Genomic DNA, 17,283 nt, shown 5'->3' on the forward strand with positions numbered 1-17,283 from the left:
CTCCTGCCTCAGCCTCCCGAGTAGCTGGGACTACAGGCACCCGCCACCACTCCTGGCTAATTTTTTGTATTTTTAGTAGAGGTGGTGTTTCACCGTTGTTAGCCAGGATGGTCTCGATCTCCTGACCTCGTGATCCGCCCACCTCAGCCTCCCAAAATGCTGGGATTACAGGCGTGAACCACCGTGCCTGGCCAAAAGAGGGAATTTTTAATGCATTTAGGGTTTTAAACCATGTGTGCAAATTTCTCATATAGACTAATTAGATATAAGAATGACCAATCTTTTTCAGACCATAGTTATTGACTTTGTATATGACACATAATGCTTCATTCAATCATTCAACAAATAATTGCTGAGCACCTACTATGTGCCAACCAATAGCACAGTGCAAGGAATAAAGTAAACGAGACAGACATTGTCTCTGTCCCGTCAGAGCTCTCAATCTAGACCTCACACACTGTTCAAGTAATTATCAGCAAGATGAGTGATATGAAAAGGGGGCTGCAGGTATATATATCTATGCATCCTATGTAAATAATTGGAGATATGAATTAAGAAGTTCGAGGATATCTGGATTGCTCTTTATAGCATTATTTCAATGGTTTTAAAACTAGAAATTACCTAAATATCCAATGAAAGGGAATTGGTTCAATATATTATGCTACATCCATGGACTACAATATCATTAAGCTATTGATATTTTTTAAAAGTCAGTATATATATTGACAAGGGAAAGTACTTATGATGTATAGTTAATCATGAAAAACAAGCTCCTAAATGATATGTACAATATGGTACAATTTCTGTAAATGCATAGAAATAAATGTGTACCTAAGTATATGCATAAATATGTGTATACACATATCTATCTATCTATCTATCATCTATCTATCTATCTATCTATCTATCTATCTATCCATCCATCCATCCATCCATCCATCCATTGACTAAAAGAACCCACACTAAAGCAACAATAAGCATTCTCTCTTCTGGGTGGTGGGGTACTAATCATTAGAATTTATTTTATTTGTGATTTTACGGATTTTTAGTTTCTGTATTAGTAATGTTTCACTTCCAAAATTTTTAAAAGATACTACCCCATATATCTTAATAGTTGTGCCCAAGACAGTACCTAACAGAGTTGGCTTTCAATATAGGTTTATGGAAGGTAAGAAAGCAGGAGTCCATTCATTCTGAATGAAGACTGTACAGAATCTGGCTGTCTTAAAAGTCAGAAAATCTGGAAGGTATATAAAGCAAATTTTAAAATAAAAAAATGATTGTTTTGGGGTGAAAATATAGACTAAGACAATTTCAAAGTCATTTAAAACATTTTTTACCTGAGAATGTGTCTCATTTTCTTGCAATTGTGTTTTTAGTGACTCATATTCTATGTTTAGCTTCTCCATTATTTTCTTAAAGGCATTTCTGCGGGTTGATAATATCATTCTCTCCTGATGTAATTTCTAGAAAGATCCAAATAGAAGAGACAGGTTATAGAAAATATGTAGTAAGCCAATAGAAATCATATTTAACTTAATTTCAGTAACTATATTCTGGTAAAATTATATCAAGGCTATAACTACTCTACAACCTGTTTGTAAAAATGCCCTTTGAACTATAAGCTATGTTAACATTATCTGTATTAATAACTCTATTAATGCTGCCGTATCTCTCCCGACCCTACCAAATTTAGTCTAAATTAATGTAAATGGCAATGGAAAGCCACTGACAAGTTTCAGGTAGGATAGAGTCATAATCTAAACTGCATTTAACAAAGCTCACATCTGCTGAAATGCTCTTTATTAATTAGCAGCTTATACCTTGCTTTTCAATTTTTGCTTTTCTTTAAAACTTTAAGTCACTCTAAATTCCAACTACATATGTAAACATTTTTATATTTCCTCACTTATATATATAAAATAATCAACTTAAAATAACAAATCCTATAAACCACAAATATATTATATTTGATCAAGAAAAAAAAATCTGAATTGTAATTCTGTAAGACTTGGTTAACATTTACCTTTTCCTTTTCTTCACCTGATGATTTTAAAGCTGGCAAATCATTATATGTCTCCAGATCAGTTGTCATTTGCTTAATTTTGCTTTTTAGAGAATGCTGTTCTTCAGTCATCTTACTTTCTAGATGCTCCATTTTCTGCAGATCCAACTGCAGACGCTGACTCTCTGAAACATAAGAATTTAAGGTGATAATCAAAATTTTATTCCTTTCACATAAGAAAATGTAATGCAACTGTTAAAAATCATGTTTTATAAGAATATCTGTAAAAGAAATACATGTTCACTGTAACCAGTGAGATAATATAAACTAAGAAAAAAAATACTTGTCCCCTCAGTAACCAATTTCAGGTAACCAATATATTAGGGAATCAAGTTAACCTGATATCTATTAGCCACAACTGTCTCCATGCTAACAAACATGTAAGTTGTTTTCTTGCTTAGTAATATAATCTATATTATGAGATAAAGACATATTATTTTTAATAGAAGCATGACACAGTTATGTAGGGAAAAAACCAAGTTATAAAACATTATATATATATTTGAGCACAATTTTATAATTGCACATATAATCAACTCTTACTCTCTGTGGTAGTTATGTCCTATGAAGTTATTGTGAACAATGAGTTAGCAAATATTGAACTATTGCTCCCAAGGGAAATACAGGGTTAAGTTCCTGTGAGCCTTTAGTCACATTTTAGTCAATTAGCCAATACACAATCTTTCTTTATGTGTGTTTGTTTAAAGACATTTTATTTACTATAGGTTGTAGATTCACTAACATTGAACTCACAGCCAACAGCACTGTAACTTATGCCTGAATTAAGTTTACCTGTCACACATTTTCTCCATAAGGCACATCATAGCCTTTGTGCTTAGGAATACTTAGCACATCAGCACTTTGCTTGGGGCCATTTTAAATGACATGATCACCAACAGAAAGCACAAAAATGCAAAAAACATGCCACTAAATATACTGCAAAAAGGAAACCTGTTTATAGTATGAGAACTGATATAAGAAGGCAGAGTGTTGCCTTTTTCAACTTCTGTTGGCAATGTGCACGTCAGGCTGTTGAAATTTTTCACGAGTCTGCGCATGTCCACAAATGATCATGAAAATGCTGCAAGGATTGATTTGGGGGGTACAAAGTAACTTTAGTGAGAAGGCAAATTCACAAATATGAATCTATGAATAATGAGGAGACCTGTGTGTGTCTCATTCTTACATTCAAAAATATCAAGCAGCTACTATGTGCCAGGTGCTGAGGATATAATAGCAATCGACAGAGACATGGTTTTCACTCAGGGAGCCATATTTTAGAGGTAGAAGCAGGCAATTAAATAAGTATTTACAATAAACTGGATAAATATGAAAAGAGTAGTACAGGGTTCCATAAAAGCATGTAGCAGGGATGAAGAGAGCTCTCTAAAGATATGCCTTTCAATTAAAGGCTTAAGGTTTATGAATATCACACAAAGAGGAAAGTAAAAGTGTTCCAGCAAAAACAATCAGCATGTGCAAAGTCCAGAGGTAAGAAAGTCTAGTACCTTTGAGCCAGTAACAGAAGTTCAGCATACTGAATAGTAAATGATATGAATGAATTTGAAGAGTAAAAAACAATGCTTCGAAAGTCACTGATTTGAGAAAAGAGGCTGTTACCCAACCAAAATTTTTAAAGTTAGTATAATTAAGCCAGTATTTCTTGAATGTTTCCTTTTATCCCTTTAAGAGTTTTAAAAGTCAACCACAGCAACATACACTATTTAAAAATATATATGTATATGTACACATAAATACAAATATGTATATAGCAAGACTTAAATGTTGTTGCAAAGAGTTTTGTTTTGTTGGATTCTTATCTCTACCAGGGTTAGAAATAGTTATGAGAATCAAAGAGCTGAACAAGTGACTAAGGCTTATGCTATTTTAATGCTCTAAATAGGAACTGTTTTTAGCCTGTAGATATTTTGACTATTTGGAATAAACACTGATATAAATCTAATTGCAAGTTTAATTTGAATATATACTAGGGAAATACATTTAAGAACCATACAAATTGATTTTTCTTGATAAAAGGAGAAAATGGTTGGTACAGGGTAAAGTTTATCTTCCTTTAACAACAGGTCCCCAATGAAAAGCTAAATGCTACTCCAAGGGAAGAGACAGGAAGAGGATGCAGTCTAGTTCCTTCTGATATGCTGTGAAGTTGCAAAGTTTACCAAGCAGTGTGTACATAGTAGCAAAATCTCAGAAGGAACCACTTTGACTCTGGGAAGTGTTTCTAAGATAGTCTGTCATCAGCACATTTGTTTACTCTCTGGAGTTTCCTTTCCAAAAATATAAATAAAAACTATTGCTGATTAATCCCTTGCCTCTTTGCCCATGCAGCACACCAGTGTTTCTCAACCTTTTTCTTACATTATTGATTCCCTAAGAAGTCCATTACAGACTCTTTTTCTCCAATCACCTCCCTCCCTTGAAATTTTTACAACACCCATGTGGTGTGTAGCCATTTAGGTACGGTGACCTCTGGAGGGCCATTATAATATCTAAGTTTTATTCACCCTTCCCCCAAGAAGTGATTGCTCCATTTAAAAAAAAAAAAAAAAAAATGCCAGGCGCGGTGGCTCACGCCTGTAATCCCAGCACTTTGGGAGGCCGAGGCGGGCAGATCATGAGGTCAGGAGATCGAGACCATCCTGGCTAACACGGTGAAACCCCATCTCTACTAAAAATACAAAAAATTAGCTGGGTGAGGTGGCGGGCGCCTGTAGTCCCAGCTACTCGGGAGGCTGAGGCAGGAGAATGGCATGAACCGCGTGGGGGGGCGGAGCCTGCAGTGAGCCGAAATCGCACCACTGCACTCCAGCCTGGGTGACAGCGAGACTCCGTCTCAAAAAATAAAATAAAATAAAATAAAAAATAAATAAATAAACAAGCATGGAGTACACTAAATCCATTATATCTGAAAGGCGAACAAGAATATTATAAACCTCTCATGGTGCTTTCAAGATACAAAAAATTTCTTGAGGTGGGGGATGGTGTTAGGGAAAGAAAGAAAGAATAAATTATATGGTTGGTTGAAGTTAAAATGAAAACAATGTAGTAAATGAAATTAATTATAAGCATCAAAGAATTTAACCCTTACTAAGAAAAATTTCCAGCAAAATCCTTATCATAGTATTAAACTGGATTTTTATCTCCATTGAAGCCAGTTTTCAATTTTTTTTTTCAAACTGTACATCTCTGGAGAACACATAATGACTACTTTTTTTTTTTTGAGACAGATTTTCGCTGTGTTGCCCAGGCTGGAGTGCAATGGCGCGATCTTGGCTCACGGCAACCTCCACCTCCTGAGTCCAAGTGATTCTTCTGCCTCAGCCTCCTGAGTAGCTGGGATCACAGGCTTGCGCTACCACACAGGCTAATTTTGTATTTTTAGTAGAGATGGGGTTTCACCATGTTGGTCAGGCAGGTCTTGCACTCGTGACCTCTGATGATCTGCCTGCCTTGGCCTCCCAAAGTGCTGGGATTACAGGCGTGAGCCACCTTGCCTGGCCCATAATGACTAGTTGTTAAAAGGAACTATAAACACAAAGTATAAAGTATGGAATGAATACAAAGTCTTGATTATGGAATTTGTTTCCTGGTATTGATTTTTGCCTTTTAAAAAATGTACATTTCTTGACAGCTGTTACAGAAAGATAGCTTAAAGGGGGAAAAACTTGTTGAATTTACATTGACTTTAGATAAATGAAAAACTTAGGCATGAAGGTCTAAAATACGAAACAGGTTTTCTAGATGAAATAATAAAACTATAAAATTATTTAGTTTATAGAAAAGAGAAAATATTTTTAAGTAATCATATATGTCCAAAAGAAATGAAAATAGGATCGTGAAGAAATACTTACACACCCATGTTCACTGCAGCATTATTCACAATAGCCAAAAGGTGGAAGCAATCTGTCTATAGATAGACTTTAAAATATGATATATACGTGCAACAGAATGTTATTCAACCTTAAAAAAGAAAATCCTTCTTTGCTACAACATGGATGAACCTTGAAGACATTATGCTAAATGAACTAAGCCAGTCCCAAAAGGACAAATACTGTATGACTTCATTTATATGAGGTAATTTAAAGTAGTCAGACTCATAGAAACAGAAGTAGAACGGTGGTCTCCAGGGGTCAGGGGATAGGGAAATATGGAGTTGTTATTCAGGAGGTATAGTGTTTTAGTTCTGCAAGATGAAAAAGTTCTAGAGATTTGTTGCACAACAATGTGCATATAGTTAACACTACTGTACACCTCAAAATGGTTAAGATGATAAATTTTGTTATGTGTTTTTTTACCACAATAAAAATATACTCACAGTCAAACGAACAGTAGTTATATATCAAGAATGTAACTCCTCCAGTTACTTGGCATACAGACATAGAAATAAAACTATGGCAAACAAACTCTCAACAAATCTGGATATAAAATAGGCTTAAATATAGCAATTATATACCTATATCACCACTATTAACGTAATTAATAGCATTCGGTATGCATTTATAGGTCCATAATCCCTTATCTAAAACTCTTGGGCAGTTCTATTTCAGAATGCAGAATTCTTTGGATTTTAGAAAAGTAATATAGCACATATACTAATGATTACATAACTCCCACAGCAGGGTCTGAGGGGAATACCTTGTCATCAAGTACACGAATATTTCTAGAGCAAAAAGCATAAATAGTCACACTAGGTAGGATAATTAAAAACTATAAATAGCCTCATGTCAGGTCAGGTCAGGTTTTGCTGCCAATATCTTTTTAGATTTTGGGAATCCAGATAAAGGTATTATGGATCATTATTTCATTTCAAAAATCTTTAGATATATATATATTTTTTTTATTATACTTTAAGTTCTAGGGTACATGTACACAATGTACAGGTTTGTTACATATGTATACATGTGCCATGTTGGTGTGCTGCACCCATTAACTCGTCATTTACATTAGGTATAACTCCTAATGCTATCCCTCCCCTCTCCCCCCACCCCACAACAGGCCCCAGTGTGTGATGTCCCCCTTCCTGTGTCCAAGTGTTCTCATTGTTCAATTCCCACCCAAAAATCTTTCAACATTCTTAAGTTAGCAAATATTAATTAGGTCTTCATTTCTCACTGTCTCACTAATTGTAGTAATTCCAGGTAGACAAAAACATAGTGAATTCAAAGCTGCGACACACCAGCATAAAGAATACCCATAGAAGCCATTAGTTCATAAACCAAAGATCCCATACAAATTTTTACATGACTTTATCCTAGTCTCTTTAACCTCAACTTTGTTTATCTGTATCTAATCTCCACCTGCACCATCCCAATGGCAGCCATTATCCACATGTGATTTTTGAGCCCTTTTAAGTATGTCTAGTCCAGGCCAGGTGCAGTGGCTTAAGCCTATATTCTCAATACTTCGGGAGGCCGAGGTGGGCAGATGGCTTGAGCCCAGGAGTTTGAGACAAGCCTGGAAAACATGGTGAAACCCCATCTCTATTAAAAATACAAAGTATTAGCTAGGCGTGCTGGTGTGTGCCTGTAGTCCCAGCTAGTTGGGAGGCTGAGGTGAGAGAGTCACCTGAGCCCAGGAAGCAAATGCTGCAGTGAGCTGTGATCACGCCACTGCACTCCAGACTGGGCAATGAGAGTGAGACCCTGTCTCATAAATAAATACATACATACATAAATAAGGCTAGTCCTAATTGAAATGTCGTGAAGATAAAATATCTCTTTGATCATTTTTATATAGCTTACGTGTTGAAATAATATCTTGGCTATATCAGTTTAAATAAAACATATTATTAAAATTAACCTGTCTCTTTTTACTTTTTCAACATGGCTACTAGAAAACTTTATATAAATATAATATATATTGGCATTACATTTCTCTTGGACAGTGCTGCTCTAGTCTCATGATATCAAGCATGACTGAAACTAATTAAAATTAAACATCATCTCTTCTTAACTATCCAAGACTGGGCTGGATATGCGCCCTATGTACTTCCTTTGCTCCTTATGCTTACTTCTATCATAGCATTATTTCATTGTATCATAACTGTCACTCCACCAAGTTGAAAGTTTCTTGAGGAAACAGATTAGATTTTTTTTAAGCCTCTTATACTGACAAAGATTCAATCCTTGACCAAACTAGCTAGGCTCCTCTGAGCTCTCTTCTCAACTAGGCCTCAACCTCTGCCTATAAAATTTCCACTCTCAGCACAAATGATTTCATGCACCACCTTCTACCCACATTAGAAGATTTAAACAAATCGTTTCTAACAGCTCAAGTCTGCATCCCTGGGATGACCCCATCCCCACTTGAAGTGCCTGCCAGACAAAGCTCAAGGCCGCCAAAAGAATGTACTATTTATTCTAGCCCATACTGGTCAACAGGCCCCTGACTACCCTATTTGCATTGGCTACCCTATTTGCATTGGGTACCCTATTTGCAACAGGCCCCTGACTACCCTATTTGCATTGCAAATACTATTTGCATTGCTATAAAGGAATACCTGAGACTGGGTAATTTATTTTTTAAAAATAAGTTTATTTGGCTCATGGTTCTACAGGCTGTACATGAAACATGGTGCCAGCAACTGCTTCTGGTGAGGGCCTCAGTTACCTTACAATCATGACAGAAGGCAAAGGGGAGCCTGCGTGTTACAAGGCAAGAGAGAGAGGGAGGAGGTACCAGGCTGTTTTAAACAACCACATCTTGCGTGAACTCACAGAAAACATACTAATTACTGCAAGGATGACACTGAGCCATTCATGAGAGATCTGCCCCCATGATCCAAACATTTCCCAGTAGGCCCACCTCCAACACTAGAGGTCACATTTCAACATAAAATTTGGAGGAGACAAAAAATCCAAACCATATCTATATGTACCTCCCACAACTCAGGAGTATTTTCCTCAAGGACCTAAAAGCCATTCCATTAAAATGTGATTATCAGGAAAGTTAGAGCCTCTGTCTGCTAGTCTGTGTACAAGCATAGACTCCTAACTTGATAATTGCCAGCTAACAGGCACAGCTGGCCTAATCAGCATGCACATTGATGAGCCCGGTAATTTTCCATTTCCCTTACTACTCCCTCATTCTCCCTTTAAAACACTCTATCACCTCTGTACAAATCACAGTTGATTTCAACTCATGCTGGACCCTCCTTCCTTACTGCCACACTGTATTACTAAAATCTGTCCTTAGCACTTTAACTTGCATCCAGCTTTGTTTATCTTTAACAATACCCAGAATTATATAGCACAGGCTTGAAATAAGTATTCAATAAATGTTGTTAAATCAGTGACAATATACAACATAATACTAGCCAGCTGATGAAAAAAGCCACACATAATTCTGGGGCTATAGGCAATCATAAATTATAGCCTCTGTCAATGAGGCTTTAAAAAAATCAAAGAGAATAACATTGATATATTTAAAAAAAGAATATTAAAATCTAGGTTGTTTTCTCACCTGAAGTCAAATTCTGAACTGTACTTTGTGACTTCTGCACTTCAGTAGATTTAAAATTGAGGTCATCCTGCATCATCTTTAGCTCTTGATTGCTGATAGAGGGTATCTGTTTCATACGATTTATATTCTGCATTTGCAGAGAAATAAAAATAGAAAAAAATCCACTGATTTAATTCTCAATAAAACTCTTGGAAAACACTGTCAAAGGATGAGATGTTTGGATTAGGTATTTGTTTTTGAAATACACCATTCAAGTTATATGTTGTATAGAAAATGAGATTCCAAATTGGGTTTTCTCAGTAAAGACAGACTGTAAATTCAAGATTGTGGGGTTTTTTTCATTTCCTTTATTTCACTGTAGAAAAAATTCAACTACACTATTTTAGAAACTGGTTGGAGTCTTAAAACACTAGAATATTGAAAGGGGACCATGCATTTCATAATAGAGGCCCAATAAACATTTTTTGATAATTTGAGATACTCATTACATATACATACAAGAATCTTTTTATTTACAATAAATTTACAGTATAAAAATATATTAACATTTTCTAACACGTCTAGATTTTGAAATTATCTCTGCACATGTTACTTTCAAAAGTTCAGATAGATTAACAATGGAAGAAGATCATAATAATTACTCTGAATTAGTGCTTCATTTACTGCTGAATATTGATATTATACATGTCATCCTTTTTCTCTATCGCCCTAATTACCTGACATTTTGCTAGAGTGATAAAAAAGTTAATGGCTGAAATAAATAGTAACAAGTAAGGGAATTGAATGGAAGCAGTTAAATGAGAAGATACAATAGTGAGCCATTCTATTTTTTGAGTTGTATTTGGAAAGTTAATCACGGCAAAAATAAAGAGGACACCAAGACAGGCACATGGTACTCACTCGACTACAGTGCTCCAAGAGTGCAACAATGTTGGCTTCTATCTGTGCCTTTTGTTCCTGTTCCTGATTCTTTGTTTCCTCAAAAGTCTCAAGAAAAGCTGACAATTGGAAAACATAAGAGAGGTTACTGTTGATAGAGTTAACACTATATAAACTGTGATTTGCAGGTCTTAAGAGTGCTTTTTAGAATTTTTTTTTTTTTTTTGAGACAGAGTCTCACTCTGACGCCAGGCTGGAGTGCAGTGGCGCGATCTCGGCTCACTGCAACCTCCGCCTCTGGGTTCAAGGGATTCTCCTGCCTCAGCCTCCCGACTAGCTGGGACTACCGGCATGCACCATCACGTCCAGCTAATTTTTGTATTTTTACTAGAGACACGGTTTCACCATGTTGGCCAGGATGGTGTCGATCTCTGAACCACGTGATCCACCCGCCTCGGCCTCCCAAAGTGCTGGGATTATAAGCTTGAGCCACGGCACCTGGCCCAATTTTTAGAAATTTTAAGCTGCCACTGTTTAATTTGTTATTAACCCAAAGGTAATTATTATTCAATAAGAACTTTATATACTTTCAAACTACCTAAATCCTGTGACCTTGATATAAGTAAATCAGAAAGTTATAAATATAGGCTCAAAAGAAATAGCTGATAAAATGACAATCTGAAGAAATTTGCTTTTATAAAGATCTCCTTTGATACATCAATAATTATTAACACCCTGGCTACTAACTTTATTTCTGTAATTTCCATTGCTGAATACCTATTTTATCTGAAAATAAGTATTTTATTTATAATGCTGGATTCATTTCAACTAAATGAATTTAATAATTTATTCAGATTGTAAATAAATATTCTAGGAAATTATCTTTTTACTTGTTTAATATGGAACCAGCTCTTATTTACATTTTCGCGTATTTCTATGGAGCATCTAAAAAATAGAAACTTTCGGCCAGGCGTGGTGGCTCACGCTTTTAATTCCAGCACTTTGGGAGGCCGAGGTGGGCGGATCATGAGGTTAGAAGATCGAGACCACGGTGAAACCCCGTCTCTACTAAAAATACAAAAAATTAGCCGGGCGTGGTGGCGGGCGCCTGTAGTCCCAGCTACTTGGAGAGGCTGAGGCAGGAGAATGGCGTGAACCCGGGAGGCGGAGCTTGCAGTGAGCCGAGATTGCGCCACTGCACTCCAGCCTGGGTGACAGAGTGAGACTCCGTCTCAAAAAAAAAAAAAAAAAAAAAATAGAAACTTTCAGTCAAAAATAATTTTACTGTTAGCATGAATAACATCAATAGCTTGCCTTCTGTAACGGATTCCCATTTCACTTTTTTCTTATATTTAGTATATGTTTTAAAGTGAAACAGTCTTCAACAAAACATTTTTTATTTGAATATGGTGGTAGAGGACCACAATCAACATTTTTTACAAAACTGAATTTTCTTTAATGTCCTGCTTCAGCATTCATACAGGTCTTATGTGTGAATATCCTGCTTTTATAATCTGTTGATCATACATCAAGTGGACACATGAGATTTTTATATATACAAAGGCATAAATGAACATTGTCTTTCAGGGATTATTTTTTAAGGAAAACAAACCATAATTAATATGTGGAAAGAAATCTGAGCTAGGTGACCTTCTATTTTAAGATTCTGTAGTATAGAAATTCTTTCCATTCATTCAGTAAACATTCATTAAATGAACACTTATTGACACCTAAGTGCCAGATACCACACTAGGTAGTATCTAGTAATTTCCAATACTGTGGTGTCATAACACATTGTTCCCTGATTTTATACCTTTCTCCTTTACCAAAAGACTTAAAAAAATGTTTTTGAGATAATTTTTGGTATTTACTGACATTTTAAAGAAAACTTGGTACATTGTAAAATAAGAGCTGACAATTACTCTTTTATAGCATGCCTCCATGAAGGTAACTATTGACATCAGACCTACATGAAATTCTAGCAAAATGATAACTTAAAAGGAAACCAGTAATAGATAATACATGCCAATTTTTAAAAAAATTATAAATGCATAACATAAGTTTAAGTGAAAACCAATTTATAAAATCAGGCTGAGATTTTTCTAAGTGAATCAAAACTAACAAAAGGCAACTAAAATTACAGCTGGTGATAGAAAAAAGTGACAATATCTGGTGTGAGGGCTAATAAACAATGAGATAAGTATTATGGAAAGCTAAATATTAAAGTGAAAGATACTAAAGGTGAATATAGTGAAGCATGTAAAAGAGAACATTCAATCAATAAATGATCTATAGCAGCAGTCCCCAACCATTTTGGCACCAGGGACCGTGGAAGACAATTTTTCTATGGACCAGGGCCGGGGGACAGATGTGGGTGATGGTTTTGGGATGAAACTGTTTTACCTGAGATCATCAGGGGTTAGATTCTCATAACAACAGTGCAACCTAGATCCCTCGCATGCGATAGGGTTCACACTTATATGAGAATCTAATGCTGCTGCTGATCTAACAGGAGGCAGAGCTCAGACAGTAATGCTCACTTGCCAGTGGCTCACCTCCTGGTGTGCGGCCTGGTTCCTACCGGTCTGCAGCCTGGGGGTGGGGACCCCTGGTCTATAGGTTTCCTCTATACAGACTATGAATGTAAGTACTAGCTTTAGAATCTAGCCCCAACGTATAGACACTCATCACATATCTTTTTAGAATTTTCTACCCATCTCTAAATTATACTAGAAACTATTTTTCAAGGCAAAATGCTTTGAATGTCCACACTTCTGCATTTATTAGCCATTATATCTGCCCAAAATGAGGTCTCTGAGTTGGTATAAATGAACAGCAATCTGAAAATATATTTTTATATCTACAAGAATATCACTTACCATCCATACGTTCCTCCCTTTTCTTTAGCTCCTTGTATTTCTGGTTCATTTCACCTATGAGAGATATAAAATACAACATTAATTTCAAAAATTCCACATACAGTGCTCTAAATTAAAAATCTCTCTTTGGTTCTCTCTATGCCATTAGTCATTGACTATTCAATGTGTTCCATTAGGTGAAATTCTTTTACAGTGACTTATAGAGACTTTTAAAGTAGACATATGCGTGTAACTTGAGTATGTGGAACAAACAATATGATTGGAAAGGACTTAAAGGCTTTCCATTCCCAACCTGGGGCTATTCAACCTATACATGAACACTATGGGTGCTGAGAAACATAAGTTCCCAAGAAAGTCCATTCCATCTTTGAAAGATCACCAGCAAGACAGCAGAGTAGCTTCACTCACAGAGTTTATACTCTAAAGATTTAACAATTAATTAAAATTAAAAGGTACTAAGTGCTATCATAGGAAAAATAAAAGATGCTATAGGAGCACACAGCAAGGGCAACTAATCTAGGTCAGGGTTACAGAGAAAGTTTCCCTAAACAAGTAATATTTAAGTTGTTTTATAAAGAATAGTAGGAGTTACCTGGTCAAAATACAGAAACTGCAAATGTCAAAGCATTACCAGTAAAAAGTTTCAAAGTGAGGGTGAATATGGTAGCATAAAGAACTGAGGGAGTGGTATGGCTGAGGCAGAGAATGAAGTGAAAAAGTAGCACAAAGATGAGGCAGCTTACGAAGCACCTTATAAGATCCATGTTAAAGAGTCTGGACTTTCTCCTAAGGACAATTACTAAAGAATTTTAACCAGGGAGATGAAATAATCCGTTTGCAATTTTGAAACATATTTCCAGTCTGGAGAATAAAACAGAAGTAAGACTGGAGGCAATAAAACCAGTTAGAGAGTTGTCAGGATAATCTGGGTAAAAGATGAAAGCTGCCTTGAGTAGAGTGGTGGTAATTAGGATGGAAAGTAGTGAATTATTATTTGTGACATTTAAGAGCCAGAGTGATTGGTTTGGTGAGGGTTAAACAGGGAGGAATCAAGTATGATTCCCAGGCTTCTGGCTTGGGCATCTGAGAAGATGGTAGTATGACTAACCTAAATGGGGAAAAAGTTGAGAAAGAGTTGCTTACAGCAGTTTTGGATATGTTGAGTTTAACAAACATGAAAAGCATGTCTAAACAGACAAAAATCCAAGGCCTAGAAAAATGAATGAATTCCGCCATTTTAGCCTCAGAGGGACCCATTAGTAGGAGTGGATCATGATTATTTTATGACAATAAGATTTCACTGTAACAAAAACTGAGCTTTAAAGGAACATGGCAGCTGCCCTCTGTAGAGAAAGCAGACAGAGACATGAACTTCCATCTGTGCATACACTTGCTTGGCGTTACGTGAATTATGAGAACGCAAGGGTGATGGCAAAGTCAGAGATGTGGATTAGCAAACAGCTTTTCTGCCTTCTGGTCTGAAGAGTTTTCTGAAATTCATTGATGACAACCTCAGCTGATACTGAGAAAATCTTATGTTAAGGCTTCCAAAATATTACTGGTAGTAAAAAGCTGCAAGTGAAAGCTAATGTTTAAGGAGAGTAAATACCTAATGGTCACAAATTCCTAGCCAGGCTACAACCAGCACCAATAGGAAACCCTGGATCCACTCAGATAAGGCTCTAGGTGGATTAGCAACTTTACTCAACTACTACTCAGTTCAAATGATCAACCATGGTCTCAAAATACACTAATGCACCCTGATGAACTGTGAAGAGGAGGCCAGAGGTAATCTGTTATTAATTAAACAAACTTTGTCTGTGTATGTGTGTGTGTATATATATATACACACATTTGTAAAATATACTACAGACAGGTTTTTGAGTGGGAAACAGAAAGAGTTGGAGTTTGCAGCACACATGATCTGGGATACCCTTATAGGAGGAAGATGTGCATATAAATATCATTGCACATGTGAAGTGGCAGAAAAGCTACTATCTCCTCAACCTGCCATGGCCCATGTTTCCAAGAAAGTCCTAGTTTCTTGTTCTGGCTATTTAAGTTCCACTCTTGGGAGACTGGTCAGGCATTAAGGGATTAGGAGGGAGGCCTGGATCCTAGACTTTACAAGGATTTAACTATCATCTTATCTTTTTTCTTTTAATCTTAAGAGAATTCCCACACATGATGTTTCCAGTTTCTCATCTTGCTTTTAAACCCCAAGACACTGCAATGAGGCTTTTCCTCCTCCTATTCCAATGAAATTGTTCTCAGTGAGATTATACAACTGCTTAATGATCAAATTCAAAGGGCAGTCAGTTATCTTACTCTGTAATATTTGACACTATTGATACAACCTTTAAATTTTCTTTTGTTTTCCTTTATGTTTTATTTTTGCTTTTTGGGGGGATGGGAGGGCTTCTCTGGCTATTCTTACTCTCAGATCATTATTTTTCTGTCTTCTCTTCATGGGTCTGCTTCCTTCTTCATTTATATTCTAGAGTTCTGTTCTTAATGAACTTCTAACGCTATATCCACGGCAATTTCATACAATCTTGTGGTTTAAGAACTCTCAAATTTAATGTATTCTCTGAGTTTTACATTCTTTAATCTAAATGCTTACTATATATATTCATTTGGAAGCCCTTTCAGGACATCCTAACTTAGTATATTCATAATTAAACTCATAGTCTTCCCCCTCTTTATTCCCTATTACATTTGGCTGTCCTCACCATCCATTCATCATTCAAGTCAGAAACCTGAGAGGAGACTCCTCCCTCCTTCTCTCCTCAAAGTCATCCTTCTAGTTGCCAACAGATTGAGCTGGAAGATATAACTGGTTAACATTTACAGCTGCACAGCTGGCCAGCTGGATTAGATGGGACAGCTCCCACACATCTCAGCAGGTTCTCAAGCTTCATAAAACTTCCTCCAATATCACTATTGCTAAGAAGGAGAGTGGTCAGAGCATTAGCGAACTTCTCTATTTTGTGATTTCTCAGTGGAGGATTAGTATCTGAGTTGCCCATAAAGGCACTGTAAATGTAGGCAGTCCTAAGGTGGGGTAAAACATAATGGTTTTTAGCAAATATATCCTTAGATTCAGTATCACAGGACAGGACAAGATTGTAGATAGATGGAAGCAAATCAGCGTATCACAATGGAGGTACAAGCAGGTAAGCAGAAGGGTCTAATGTAGTAGAATCAACAATGAGGAGACCAAGGGAGAGGGAAAGGGACACAACGGTAAAAGGAAGGTAATTTTGGAGATATCCTTTAATTCTGAGCATTTGATGTGAGCATAGTTCTATACTCATTTATTTACTTCAGATAAATTTACTGATTATCTACTATGTGCCAGATACTGTAATAGATGTTGGGATATCAAACTGAGTAAGACAGTTTCCACCCTATTCTCAAAGGGCTTACACTCCATTAGGTGTACAAAAACAAAAATTTATAATGCAACATAAGTGCTCTAACAGGTATGTATGAAGTGCTGTGGTAACCAGATGCCTGAAAAGACTTCAGGAGGATTTTACACAGGAATTATACCAGCAAGGTACTTTATCAGGTAACATGGGGATTAAAAAAAAAAGTAAAATATTTTCCTTTGAAGAATTTATACTCTAATAAGACAAGTATATAAAAATGTATGCTATAAATTCAGGCTTTTTCATCCCTCAAGTAGGAAAGAAGAAATGCGTATGCGCTGTTAACAAAAGACTGGGGCTACTGTAGAAAGGACACCATTGCTTTTTTATAGTCTCTGCTGTAGCCAGCAGTGGAGTAAGGGAGATATGCTCTTCTTGCACTGCCAACAGTCTGAGCACCACCAAAACTACCTCTGTCCTCACTGCAGTGAAGTTCACCCCACACTTTTATTTCTCTGGCATCAAATGACGTTCTCCTGACTCAGGCTTTATAGGCTTTTATACTCTGAGAAGTAGTTCTGCCCCTAAGAAGGTCTGATTACCA

At 36.4% G+C, this 17,283-nt stretch overlaps 1 protein-coding gene across 5 annotated transcripts in view; it reads right to left on the bottom strand.

The window, feature by feature from the left end:
* The window catches only part of IFT74 (intraflagellar transport 74), a 126,621-nt gene that overhangs the window by 23,390 nt on the left and 85,948 nt on the right, over positions 1 to 17,283 (bottom strand). For all 5 annotated transcript variants that reach the window (XR_004031409.1, XM_030817599.1, XM_030817600.1 and 2 more), the window contains 5 exons: positions 13,306 to 13,359; positions 10,448 to 10,545; positions 9,548 to 9,674; positions 2,027 to 2,190; positions 1,341 to 1,466 (listed from right to left, as the gene is read on the bottom strand). Coding sequence is in view for 4 of the 5 variants with exons in the window: in XM_030817599.1 (XP_030673459.1) it covers positions 1,341 to 1,466; positions 2,027 to 2,190; positions 9,548 to 9,674; positions 10,448 to 10,545; positions 13,306 to 13,359 (569 nt within the window). In the remaining variant the exon portion in view is untranslated. The remainder of the gene's footprint in view (positions 1 to 1,340; positions 1,467 to 2,026; positions 2,191 to 9,547; positions 9,675 to 10,447; positions 10,546 to 13,305; positions 13,360 to 17,283) is intronic.

This window comes from Nomascus leucogenys, chromosome 8 (genome assembly GCF_006542625.1).
Source record: "Nomascus leucogenys isolate Asia chromosome 8, Asia_NLE_v1, whole genome shotgun sequence".
NCBI lineage: Eukaryota > Metazoa > Chordata > Mammalia > Primates > Hylobatidae > Nomascus > Nomascus leucogenys.